The sequence below is a fragment of the Heterodontus francisci genome, chromosome 1 (assembly GCF_036365525.1).
Source record: "Heterodontus francisci isolate sHetFra1 chromosome 1, sHetFra1.hap1, whole genome shotgun sequence".
NCBI lineage: Eukaryota > Metazoa > Chordata > Chondrichthyes > Heterodontiformes > Heterodontidae > Heterodontus > Heterodontus francisci.
The window spans coordinates 168,170,481-168,182,921 of record NC_090371.1 but is presented as its reverse complement, the minus strand read 5'-3'; the positions used below and the strand labels follow the sequence as shown (position 1 = coordinate 168,182,921).

Here is a 12,441-nt window from a genome sequence, read left to right as displayed (position 1 = left end):
CCCCAGGTTACAGTGGGGTACAACCGGTCCCCTCTCTCTAGGTTACAGTGGGGTACAGCTGGTCTCCCCTCCCCAGGTTACAGTGGGGTACAGCAGTCTCCTCTCTCTAGGTTACAGTGGGGTACAGCTGGTCCCCCCTCCCCAGGTTACAGTGGGCTACAGCAGGTCTCCTCTCTCTAGGTTACAGTGGGGTACAGCTGGTCCCCCCTCCCCAGGTTACAGTGGGGTACGGCAGTCTCCTCTCTCTAGGTTACAGTGGGGTACGGTTGGTCCCCCCTCCCCAGGTTACAGTGGGGTACGGCTGGTCCTATCTTTAGGGGCCTTCCCATTGGGGTTACAGCTGAGGACTGGCTGTCCCTCATTGTAATATGAGGAAGGGGAAGTGCAAAATTTTGCAACTGGATTTTGCATTAGGCAAATGTGAGATCATCCATTTTGGACCTAAAAATGATAGAATAGGGCATTTTCTTTTTTTTAATTCATTCATGGGATGTGGGCGTCACTGGCCAGGCCAGCATTTATTTCCCATCCCTAATTGCCCTTGAGAAGGTGGTGGTAAGCTGCCTTCTTGAACCGCTGAAGTCCATTTGGGGTAGATATACCCACAGTGCTGTTAGGAAGGGAGTTCCAGGATTTTGACCCAGCGACAGTGAAGGAACGGCGATATAGTTCCAAGTCAGGATGGTGTGTGTGTTTTCTAAATGGTGAAAAGCTAGAAACAGTGGAGGTCCAAAGAGACTTGGGGGTCCAGGTACTCAGACCATTAAAATGGCACGAACAGCTCCTGAAAATAATCAAAAAGGCTAATGGAATGCTGATCTTTGTATCTAGAGGAATAGAATACATGGGAGTAGAAGTCATGCTTCAGCTACACAAAGCCCTGGTTAGAGCACACCTGGAGTACTGTGAGCAGTTCTGGGCAGTGCACCTTAGGAAGGATATATTGGCCTTGGAGGGAGTGCAGTCTAAGTTTACCAGAAAGATACCTGGACTCCAAGGGTTAAATTACAATGCGAGATTACACAAACTCGGGATTGTATTTCCTGGAATTTAGAAGGTTAAGGGGTGATTTGATTGAAGTTTTCAAGATATTAAGGGGAACAGATAGGGTAGATAGTAAAGTACAGCCAGTCCTCCCCATCCCGGGGTTAAAATGAGGTACAGCTGGAACTCCTCCACCACTCCCACCCCCCCGCCCTCCACTTGCTTCAGAACAGAGCTAGCAGCTCAAAACTAGGCATCCAGGAGACACTGTGGGTTATCAGCAGCAGCAGAATTGTATTCAATCACAATCTGTAACCTCATGGCCTGGAAAATCCCTTACTCTACCATTACTATCAAGCCAGGGGAGTGTTTTTTAAAAATTCTTTCATGGGATGAGGACGTTGTTGGCAAGGCCAGCATTTATTGCCCATCTCAAATTGCCCTTGAACTGATTGGCTTGTTAGGGCATTTCGGAGGGCAGTTAAAAGTCAACTACATTTGCTATGGGTCTGGAGTCACATGTAGGCCATACCAGGTAAGGAAGGCAGATTTCCTTCTCTGAAAGACATTAGTGAACCAGATGGTTTTTTACAACAATTGACGATGGTTTCATGGTCATCATTGGACTAGTGTATGAGAGCAGATGAGGGGCAGCACCAGGCATACCTAAAAACAAGATGCCAACTTGGTGAAGCTATAACACAGGACTATATGTGTGCTAACTGCAGAAACAGCATGCTAAAGATAGAGATAAGCAATCCCACAACCAATGGATCAGATCAAAGCTCTGCAGTCCTGCCACATCCAGTCATGAATGGTGGTGGACAATGAAACAACTAATTGGAGGATGAGGCTCAATGTACATCCCCATCCTCAATGATGGTGGAGTCCAGCACATCAGTGCAAAAGACACGGCTGAAGGGCTTATAATCATCTTCAGCCAGAAATGCTCAATTCATCTTGGCTGTCTCCTGAGATCCTCGCCAATGCACCCTCTAATTCTTTTTATAGTGAGCAGCTGATTCTCTTAAGGATGCGCGCCCTTTACATATTTTTGCGCGGTTGTGCATGCGCAGTAACTTAAAGGGGCCAATTTATGCGTAGCCTGTGTGAGAATATTTGGGTTGCTGCATGGCCACAGACCTTAGAGGGAGCATTGGCCCTTAACCATCACAGAAGCTGGTTTTCAGCCAGTTTGATTTGCTCCAGGTGATATCAAGAAATGGTTGAGTGTGCTGGATACAAAAAAGGCTATGGGCCCTGTCAACATTCCGCTGTAGCACTGAAGACTTGTGGTTCAGAACTAGCCGCACCCCTAGTGTTGCTGTTCCAGTACAGCTGCAATACTGGCATCTGCGTGACTATGTGGAAAATTGCCCAGATATGTCCTGTCCAGAAAAAGCAGAACAGATCCAATCTGGCCAATTATTGCCCCATCAGTCTACTCTCAATCATCAGCAAAGTGATGAACAGTGTCATCGGCAGTGCTATCAAACGGCACTTACTCAGCAATAACCTGCTCACCGATGCTCAGTTTGGATTCTGCCAAGACCACTTGGCCCCACCTCATTACAGCCTTGTTCCAAACATGAAAAGAACTGATTTTAGAGGTGAGGTGAGAGTGACTTCCCTTGACATCACAGCAGCATTTGACCAAATGTGGCATCGAGGAGCCCTAGAAAAATTGAAGTCAATAGGAATCAGGAAGAAAACTCTCCACTGGCTGCAGTCATACCTAGCACAAAGAAAGATGGTTGTGGTTTTTGAGGCCAATCATCTCAGGCCCAGGGCTTCGCTGCAGGAGTGATAGTGTCCTAGGCCCAAAGATCTTCAACTGCTTCATTAATGACCTTCCCTCCAATCAGGTCAGAAGTGGGGATGTTCGCTGATGATTACACTGTGCTTAGTTTCATTCGTAACTCCTCAGAAACTGAAGCAGTTAATGCCCACATGCAGTAAGACCTGCACGACATTCAGGCTTGGCTGTGAAGTTGCAAATAACATCTGGGGCACACAATCATAGAATCATAGAATGGTTACAGTACAGAAGGAGGCCATTCAACCCATTGAGCCCATCCCGGCTCGCTGCAAGAGCAATTCAAATAATCCCACTCCCCCGCCCTTTCCCATAGGACTTCAATTTTTTCCCCCTTCAGATGCTTATCCAATTCACTTTTGGAAGCCAAGATTGAATCTGCCTCCACTACCATCTCAGGCAGTTCATTCCAAATCGTAACCACTCGCTGCATAAAAAGGTTTTTCCTCATGTCGCCTTTGATTCTTTGGCATTCACCTTACATCGGTGTCCTCTGGTTCTTAACCCTTCCACCAATGGGAACAGTTTCTCTCTATCTACTCTGTCTAGGCGCCTCAAAATTTTGAACACGCCCATTAAATTTCCTTTCAACTATTTCTTCTCTAAGAAGAACAACAAATGTCAGGCAATTACCATCTCCAATGAGAGAAAGTGTAACCACTTGCTCTTGACATTTAATAGCAATACCATCATTGAATGCCCCACCACCAACAACCTCGGGGCGGGGGCGGGGGGGCGGTCACCATTGACAAAAAACTTAACTGGACCAGCCATATAAATACCATGGCTACAAGAGCAGATCAGAGACTGGGAATTCTGCAATGAGTAACTCACTTCCTGACTTCCCAAAGCATTTTCACCATCTGCAAGGCACAAGTCAGGAGTGTGATGGAATATTCTCCACTTGCTTGGATGAGTGCAGCTCCAACAACACTAAAGAAGTTTGATGCTGGCCAGAACAAAGCAGCCCGCTTGATTGGCACCCTGTCCACTATTTTAAACATTCACTTCCCTGACAACCAGCGCACCATGGCTACAGTGTGTACCATTTACAAGATGCACTGCAGAAACTCACCAAGGCTCTTGCAATAGCACCTTCCAAACCACCAATTAAGAAGGACAAGGGCAGCAGATATATGGGAACACCACCACCTGCAAGTTCCCCTCCAAGTCACACACCATCCTGACTTGGAAATATATTGCTGTTCCCTCAATGTCACTGGGCCAAAACCCTGGACGTCCCTCCACAAACACACTGTGGGTGTACCTTCATCACACAGACTGCAGAGGTTCAAGAAGATGGCTCACCACAACCTTCTCAAGGGATTTAGGGATGGGCAATAAAAGCTGCCTAGCCAGCAACGCCCACATCCCTTGAATAAAAATAAAAGTGGATGACAGTGGTTCAAGGCATAAAGTACAGCAAGACTGGGTAATAGGATGACACCTTTAGTGGAGTCCATACAGGAAAGGAACAGGCCAGCGGATGAGATCATTGCCTGAGTTAGGAGGTTTGCTTTTCCCATTAGGTAAGTTTATTGAAAAATTGAACTTTAATAATTAATATCTTCAAAATACGTCAAACAGTAAATGGACAAGATTGGTCTCATTTTGAAAAAACAGACCTCTGGTGTCCTTATGTTACAACTTTCTGGGTACCTGCTCCCAAATTAAATGGTTGACAACTCTTTTGGGTGAATGACCAGTTACTCCTTCTGTGCTTAATTTCTAAACAGGATGTCCTACTTCTTGTGGACACACAAACTAGGTGAGCTATTCCTGAATTGAAACCACCGAAGTTCTATAGCATTGCGAAGATATTTGCACAGATCAATTGTGAAGGCCTGAAAAATCAATTGGAAACAAGTTCCTCCAGTCTGACAGCATTGCATTGTTCAAACCGTATTGTTTTTTTGGCCACAGAGAATCAGAGCCTCAGTCAGCAGTGATCTCCTGTTTCAGTTTAACAGTAGAAAGAATGAAGATCTGTCAACCCATGCAGCAGTGTGAACAGACACCAACAGCACATTTCCTGAGTAGAATTAACGGTAGAGCCTGGAAATATGTGTGATATGGTGTGAATGAACAACTCAGAACTTTAAACATCACACGAAAGCAAGATGCTGCAGGTGCTGGAAATCTGAAATAAAACCAGAAAATGCTGGAAACATTCAGCAGGTCTGGCAGCATCTGTGGAGAGAGAAACAGAGTTAATCTTTCAGGTCTGTGACCTTTCATTGGAACTCATGATGAAAGGCCGCAGATCTGAAACGTTAACTCTATTTCTCTCTCCACAGATGCTGCCAGACCTGCTGAGTATTTCCAGCATTTTCTGCTTTAGACATCACGTCCACCAGTGTGAACACGAACAAAAGCCTCCTGGGTAAAAGACTCAGCTGACCTTTGGGCCGGAAGATCCAGGCAGGCCTATTTCACCTCTTCCTGGCGGCCCTCCATCTCCTTTTTCTCCCTGTTAAAAATACCACAGAACAAACAGCTTAACAGGTACGTTGGCCCAGGTTTCCCTGCAATAGCGAGATCAGCAGCGTACATTGCAAATTCCATCATCTAGCACACCGATCTCACCGTTGGTAACTTACTCCATATTTTCCTGCATTTCCAATTAAAATATGCGCGGTGTGGCTGATGATTCATTCTTTAACACATCTCTTCTACAAAGGAGCTATACTTCTGCATATCAGGCAGATTTAATGTAGTTGCAGACATAGTGCTTAACTGACCTGTTTCATTATTTAAATACAAAGGAATTAATCTTCAAAATCAGTCTGTATTGTGCACAATTTTACACATCCCTATTTTAAACATAAAATAAAGAGTTTTCCTTCCTCTCTCCCTGAAATGGCGTCATTGTGCGGCATAACTTTTCCATATTACAGGTCAAACATATTTTGGGTTAGGTCTCCAAATAAATACAGCGTCAGCATCCTCAGACTGTAGCCTTTCACACACAATTACATTGATCTCACCTTTGTTCCTGGTAACCCAGGCAACCCAGGTTCTCCTTGAGGTCCCCAAAATCCAGGTTCACCCTAAAATAAAAGCATTAAAATTAATATATGCTCAATCTTAACATAGACTTGAACCTTTAGCCTGTTAAAAATCATTTTAACTGAATCAGCCATCTGTGTGGTAACAGGCTAAAGGTTTCAGTAAAGCAGGTAATAAACAATAAATAGATGCAGCACAAGATTTAAATGAGAAGGTTGCATGGTGAAGAACTACACGACTTCAAATAGAATCGAGTGCTATAATATCAGCCAATCATGAACAGCCATAAAGCCAGATGCAATGTTGTGCACAGCAGAAAATGAGGGTAAAAGTAGGTCATCCAGCTGATCACCAATGCACGCTCCATGTAAAGGCAGCGATTCACTCCCAGATTGAAAACAGAATGCCCCCCAGTGCAGAAGATGTGAGACTCGAGTTTAATGTCCTTCATTTCCTTATTGTATCCACAGCTTGATAAAGAATTCTTGGGGCCCTGGGCACGAAGAATATCTGGGGCCCCAAGCCTGAGTACGAGCACCCTGCCTCCAAGAGCTGTGCACCTGCCTGGAGTTTTTAGCCTGGTTGTGAGAGGTAGCGCAGTGCTGGAGCAGAGTCTGCAATAGGGAAGAGGACAGGCAGTGCTTCAGCATTTGGGGCTCAGCGCGATAGAGAACAATCAGCAGGTGGCTGAAGCCTGCTGACATTTGGTAAATATGTAAGTTCCTCAATCAGTGTTAAACTTGCCGCCCTGAGATGCACCCTCTGTATTTGAGGCGAAACCCAGTGAGGCTTCTGTGGACTCTTTGCCGCACCCTGAGTGCCCCTGATCACTGTGCCACACTCTACAATGCAAATGAGGTCCCTATATTTGGCTCTGTCCCCTAAGCATAGGCCCTGTAGGCACATGCATTACTCTGCCCTGATTGTACTGTCTGGTCAACCTAGGTGACTGTAACATTAGTAGTTTGACACTCCATATGCTTAATAATCTTATCAATAATGTTTCTGCACTTTAACTGATCTCTTAGTGACAAATCGGACAAACTGAAAGAAACCATTGTAATAAAATAAAAACTTATTTGTCAACTTGACTGAAGAGCAGATTAAAACATAGTCACATGTTGTTATAATTTTAGCAATTGGAAAATTCTTTCCCTTATAATCAGCTGGAATTTTGAAAACATTTCCCCAGTGCATCAGAAATCTTGTGTTAAACATCAGTTTTCATGTTTGCTCTTCCAGTCTTGGTGCCTTACTCGAACAATACCATTGTATGACTATGGCATGTCTAGAGACGGCACATAGATCAGATCCTTCAAAGCACATTTTGGATTTATCTTCAAGAAAATTTTTCCTTTGTTCATCCCAGATGTACAAACTAAGCCGTAAATGAAAACACCCTGATGGCCTCTCTTATTTTTCCAAAGTCTTCATACAATATCCCCAACAGCTCGTACTAATAAAGAAAAAAGCAGCAACAGCTGGTTAGATACCAGCCAATGGAGAAATCAATGGCAGTAGATCAATCCCAGCCCTTTCATGCTTTCACACGATGACAGTAACCTTTCAACTAAGGCGAGCCCTATTGACACACAAATGGTGCTTATAAAAAAAATGTAATTTGAGACACATATGAGATGTTGAAATGATGACATCTATCTTAAATTGAAAATATGTATAACATAGCACTTGGAAAAAAATGGATTATTCGTCACAGCAAGAAAGAGGTGTGAATTCCTACTTTGTATCTAAGGACTGAGCTGCAACTGTTTCTTAATCCTCAAAATTTTCAACACATTATTTATTTATCTTTCCTGTCAAGAAGTCATTAGCTTTCATAAGGTAATTTATTAACAGACTTCTGAGGTTATTTTTGCACACAGATGGACAATTTAAAAGTTTAGGAAAAGCTGGGTGAAGACACACTAGTCTCCTACTCCAAGCCATTCTTTCTCCTAGCCTGAAACAGTGGAATTTTTATCTTTCTGTCACCGCTCCTTTTAAAATCTTCATGTTTTTAAAATTCAAGGTTGGTGTCCATCACCAAGTCAATGCTTCCTGATTAATCTTGTCTTTTCCTTTACTCTCTTCAATCTTGTTGGTTTCTTAAATTATAGATCTTGATCCTCCAGCTTAGTTTTTCCATAATATTTAAAGTGTAGCACAATTCTCAAAGACTTCAATGGCATTACTTTTCAAGTTTTACCTAGTGAGGGCTATTCATTTTTCTGTCTATTTAATAGAAGTAATAAAAGATAAATTATACTTGTCTACAACAATCAGTTAAACCAAAAAGAATACAGCTGCACTGCCAAAAGGATTGTCTAAGCACATCTGATATCTAAATTTGAGCTGTCAGCGACCATGCATATCAATGCCCCTCATTTAAAGGCAGTCAATGCTGTCTCTCGATCAAGGATAGCACACACAATCCACAGTTTTCTCTTCCTTGATTGGTACTGGTACTGGTTATCCAGAAAGTTTCCTGTCACTTAACTGGGAGTGGCACTAACAATTCTAAAACTTCTAACATTTGATCAGGAGGGACATCAACAATCTTAGGCCTCCTAATACTTGATCAGGAGCAACAATAGCAATCCCTAGATTCCTGACACTTGAAATGGGAGTGGCACTAATAATTCAAAGAAATTACTGATGTTATCCAAGGAAAATAGTCCAAAAATCATAGAACAGTACAGCATAGAGGGAGGCCATTTGGCCCACCGTGCCTGTGCCAGCTCTTTGAAAACACTATACAATGAGCCCCACTCCCCTGCTCTTTCCTCAGAGACCTGTAATTTTTTCCCCTTCAAGTGTTTATCCAATTCCCTTTTGAAAGTTACTACTGAATCTCCTTCCACTACCCTTTCAGGCAATGCATTCCAGATCAGAATGTTAGAAATAAATAAAATGACATTGATGTGACAAATGATTCTATGTAACTGACACACTCACTAATAGCACATTAACTGGCCAGTCAGGTGATCTTTTGGAAGCACTTTAATGAGGTTTTAAATCTCCAACAGCACCAGCATGTCAGGCTGACATCCCCAGCCAGCACTGCAAGGCTGGAAAACAAACTTGAGTAGAAAATGCAGCCTTACAACCAGAAGGTGGCACTGTTTGTCTCTAGGTGATGCATTCCAACACATTGACCAGCAAACTTGGCATTTTACCAGTGCACACACGCTACATGCACAGAAAAGCATGCACTAACACTCATGCACAACAAAGGTGTGAAGTCAGTTTGCAGCTCTGTTATGATTTTCCAGATTTTATGATTAGCCTCTGGTGGATGTAATGTAGTAAATGTATAAAATAGTATACTCATGAGCACATGTATGGGCAATCAGTTCTCCATCTGAATGTTGTGTTTAATATTTGGTGTATAAAGGCATGTTGTAATTAATGTCTCACTTGCAGTGTCCTGACAGGGTTACAGCCAGCTGGAAACATTTGTTTTACTTTTGTAGAAATCCTAGCACTGCCCTTAGGCAGGATCATCTTTTATCGGGTCTTGTCTACAAACAATGGACCCAAAAGCCCTCACACATTTGATCCTGGTGTATATGACAGGAACTGCCCGCTGGTGACAACACCGCCAATGCTTACAGGGCCAGGGAAGGTTATTTTAACATATGAATGAGGTGGGCACCTTTGCCACCAGCTAAAGGCTAGATAGCCACTGGTCTGGGCTCGCCCCCACCCAATAAATATTATTAGGGAAAATATGGGTCCCACATCTGGCATTCAGCAGGCTAGTTTGTCCATTGTCAACTGGTGCCCAACAATTGGCCCACAAATATCCCGCTGGAGTTGTGATAAGGTAGTTCTTAGCTGGGAGTGTTCTCTCCTGGCCACACCCCCTCTTGCTCCTTGACCTTGCTTGGAGTGGGTGGCGGCTTTACTCTTAATAAGGTCCTGTGGAAACTGCTGAGGAAGGCTGGGATCCAGGGTATCTAAGTTGTGGCCTAATTCGTGACCCATCCATCATATTCCCACATGACGTCCGTTAGGGCTATGGCAGAAGGGCTGCAGATTTTCAGCCTCAATCTTCTCTTTTTGCAGACAGTGTGTAGAATTAAATAGCCTGGTAGGGCAATGCAATTTAAACAAAATCTATATTTCCTAAAGCCTTGGATTGATGCCCTAGCAGCTACATTTATTGGAGTGGAGAGGGAGAAAATCCAAAAGAGCAAAAGGCACAATGCTAATGGGCAAACAATACTGATTCCAAGTTGTCATGCTAGGCCCCCACCTGCCAAGAATAAGGCACATCAATTTTGACATGAATATTGATTTTTAACTGTTGTTGGAGCAAGGAAATGACTTGTTAAACAGATCAGTCATGGTTGGAAAAATTTTTACATACTAACAGACATCAGAGGTGAGGAAGCACATTCCATGGCCTGCTATGGAGGATGCAATCCACAAGGGCCAGGACTGGTTAAACAAGCTGTTCCAGGGTTTTCTTTTGAACTGACCACAGAGAGTTTGAACTCAGAAAGACTATTTGCTCCTGAACTGAGAAGATCTCTCTCCTGTCTGCTCCCATCTCTTTCTCACAAGCCTCTGAATCCACTGAAGACACATGAACCCCAAGAGAGAAAAGTATCGTACAGCGAACAAGGCTTAAGAAGAATACTGGGCTCCAACGAAAAGCAAGATCAAGGACTCTATAGGGAGCTCAAAGAACTGTAAGAAAAACTCTTCAGATATTGCCTCAAACTTTTTCCACTTTATTTCTTCTGCTCTTTTCTGTTTCGATTTGCATGTGTGTATCGTGTATGCATGCTAGCGTGGGCACGTCATGTATCCGTAGGCATCAACAGAATTAGAGTTTAAGTTTAAGTTTAATAAATTTCAGCCTTCTTTTCTTTTAACCTAAGAAAACCTGTTTGTGCTGGTTTCTTTGCCTTATAATTGGAAAGCGGTGAACAAGGATTCACCCAAGGGGAGCTAAAAACACGGTGTGTTTAAAATTAAACTCTGTTATGGTAAGACCCGGTGAAGGCTGAAAGGGAACCCTAGACCTCTTTCTCACCTGGTCATAACAGAAATTTGGGTGCTCGCATCCGGGAAATTGACCCACAGACAAACGGGAGTCATAGAGAGATACAGCACTGAAACAGGCTCTTCGGCCCACCTAGTCTGTGCTGACCAACAACCACCCATTTATACTAATCCTACATTAATCCCATATTCCCTACCACATCCCCACCACCTACCTACACTAGGGGCAATTTACAATGGCAAATTTACCTATCAACCTGCAAGTCTTTGGCTGTGGGAGGAAACCGGAGCACCCGGCGAAAACCCACGCAGTCACAGGGAGAACTTGCAAACTCCGCACAGGCAGTTCCCAGAATCAAACCTGGGTCGTTGGAGCTGCGAGGCTGTGGTGCTAACCACTGCGCCACTGTTGGAAGTTGGAAATTGGAAGTGGGAAACCAAATTGTTCCTAATCAAAAAAGAGCAAGATTTCAATACAGGTTTTCTTGTGGTTGTGTGTGATTGAATATTAATATGTTTGCAAGTGAAGCTAGTAGCTCCCCAAGCCAGGGTGAAGTAACTTGGAATAAGTTAAAAGCACTGTCTATGGAGGAGTTGAGGAAAATGGTTGAGCAGTGTGGGATCACTGTATGTGGCAAGGCTAGGAAGTGTGAACTCCTAAGACTAGTGGCCAACCATTTTTCCATTGAATCTGAAGAAGCAGAAGTAGTGTTAGAAGTAGACCCAGACAGGGTACTACCAGCAAAGATACAATTGGAACAAAGGAAACTTGAATTAGAAGACAGGGAAAGAGAAAGAGAAAGGGAGAGACAGGAAAAAGAGAGAGAGGCAGGAGAAGGAGAAAGAAAGAGTCTTCCAAAAGGAACGTGAAGAAAAAGAAAGACAGGAGAAGGAATAAGAGAGAGGAGAGAGAGAGAGAGAGAGAGAGAAAGAATATTCCAGAAGGAATGCAAAGAAAGGGAGCTAAGGTGGCTTGAGTTAACTAGGGGGCGAAAGAGTAATCCCAGTGAAAGCACGGCCAATATGGAGGAGCATAATTCCGTGCTGGGTACAGCATTGTTAAAACTAGATCAACTAATTCCAAGATTCAATGAGGAGGATGTAGAAGAGTTGTTTGTGTCCTTTGAGAAACTGGCAAGGCAGCTAAAATGCCCAGCTGAGACCTGGCCTCTCTTACTGCAAAGCTAGCTAACTGGAAAAGCCCATGAGGGTTATTCCCTGTTGCCAGTTGAGAGTTCTTCAAATTATGAACTGACAAAAAGTACTTTCCTCGGGGCATATGAATTAGTACCCGAAGCCTATCACCAAAAGTTTAGAATCCTCAAGAAGCAAGCTAATCAAACTTATCTGGAGTTTGAAAGAAGGAAGAAGCTGGCTTTTGACCAGTGGCTGAGGGCTCTTAAAATACAGCTCAGCTATGAAAATCTCAGAGAGTAATCCTGTTAGAGGAATTTAAACACACTCTCCCACTCTCCAAAAAGACCCATGTAGAGCAGCAGCGGGTTCTGAGAGCCCGGCAAGTGGCCATTCTGGCCAATGAGTTTGCTTTAATTTATAAGTCAGTTTCCCAGGGGAGATTCTTTCCTAGTCATCCCCAAAAAAACAAAAAGGACAAAGGG

General features: G+C 43.5%; 1 protein-coding gene across 1 annotated transcript in view; it reads right to left on the bottom strand.

Moving 5' to 3' along the window:
* LOC137369605 (collagen alpha-1(XXV) chain-like) overlaps window positions 1-12,441 on the bottom strand; it is a 164,022-nt gene that overhangs the window by 54,484 nt on the left and 97,097 nt on the right. The window contains exons 14-15 of the mRNA XM_068030959.1: window positions 5,788-5,850; window positions 5,202-5,270 (exon numbers count right to left, since the gene is read on the bottom strand). Coding sequence (XP_067887060.1) covers window positions 5,202-5,270; window positions 5,788-5,850 — 132 coding nt within the window. The remainder of the gene's footprint in view (window positions 1-5,201; window positions 5,271-5,787; window positions 5,851-12,441) is intronic.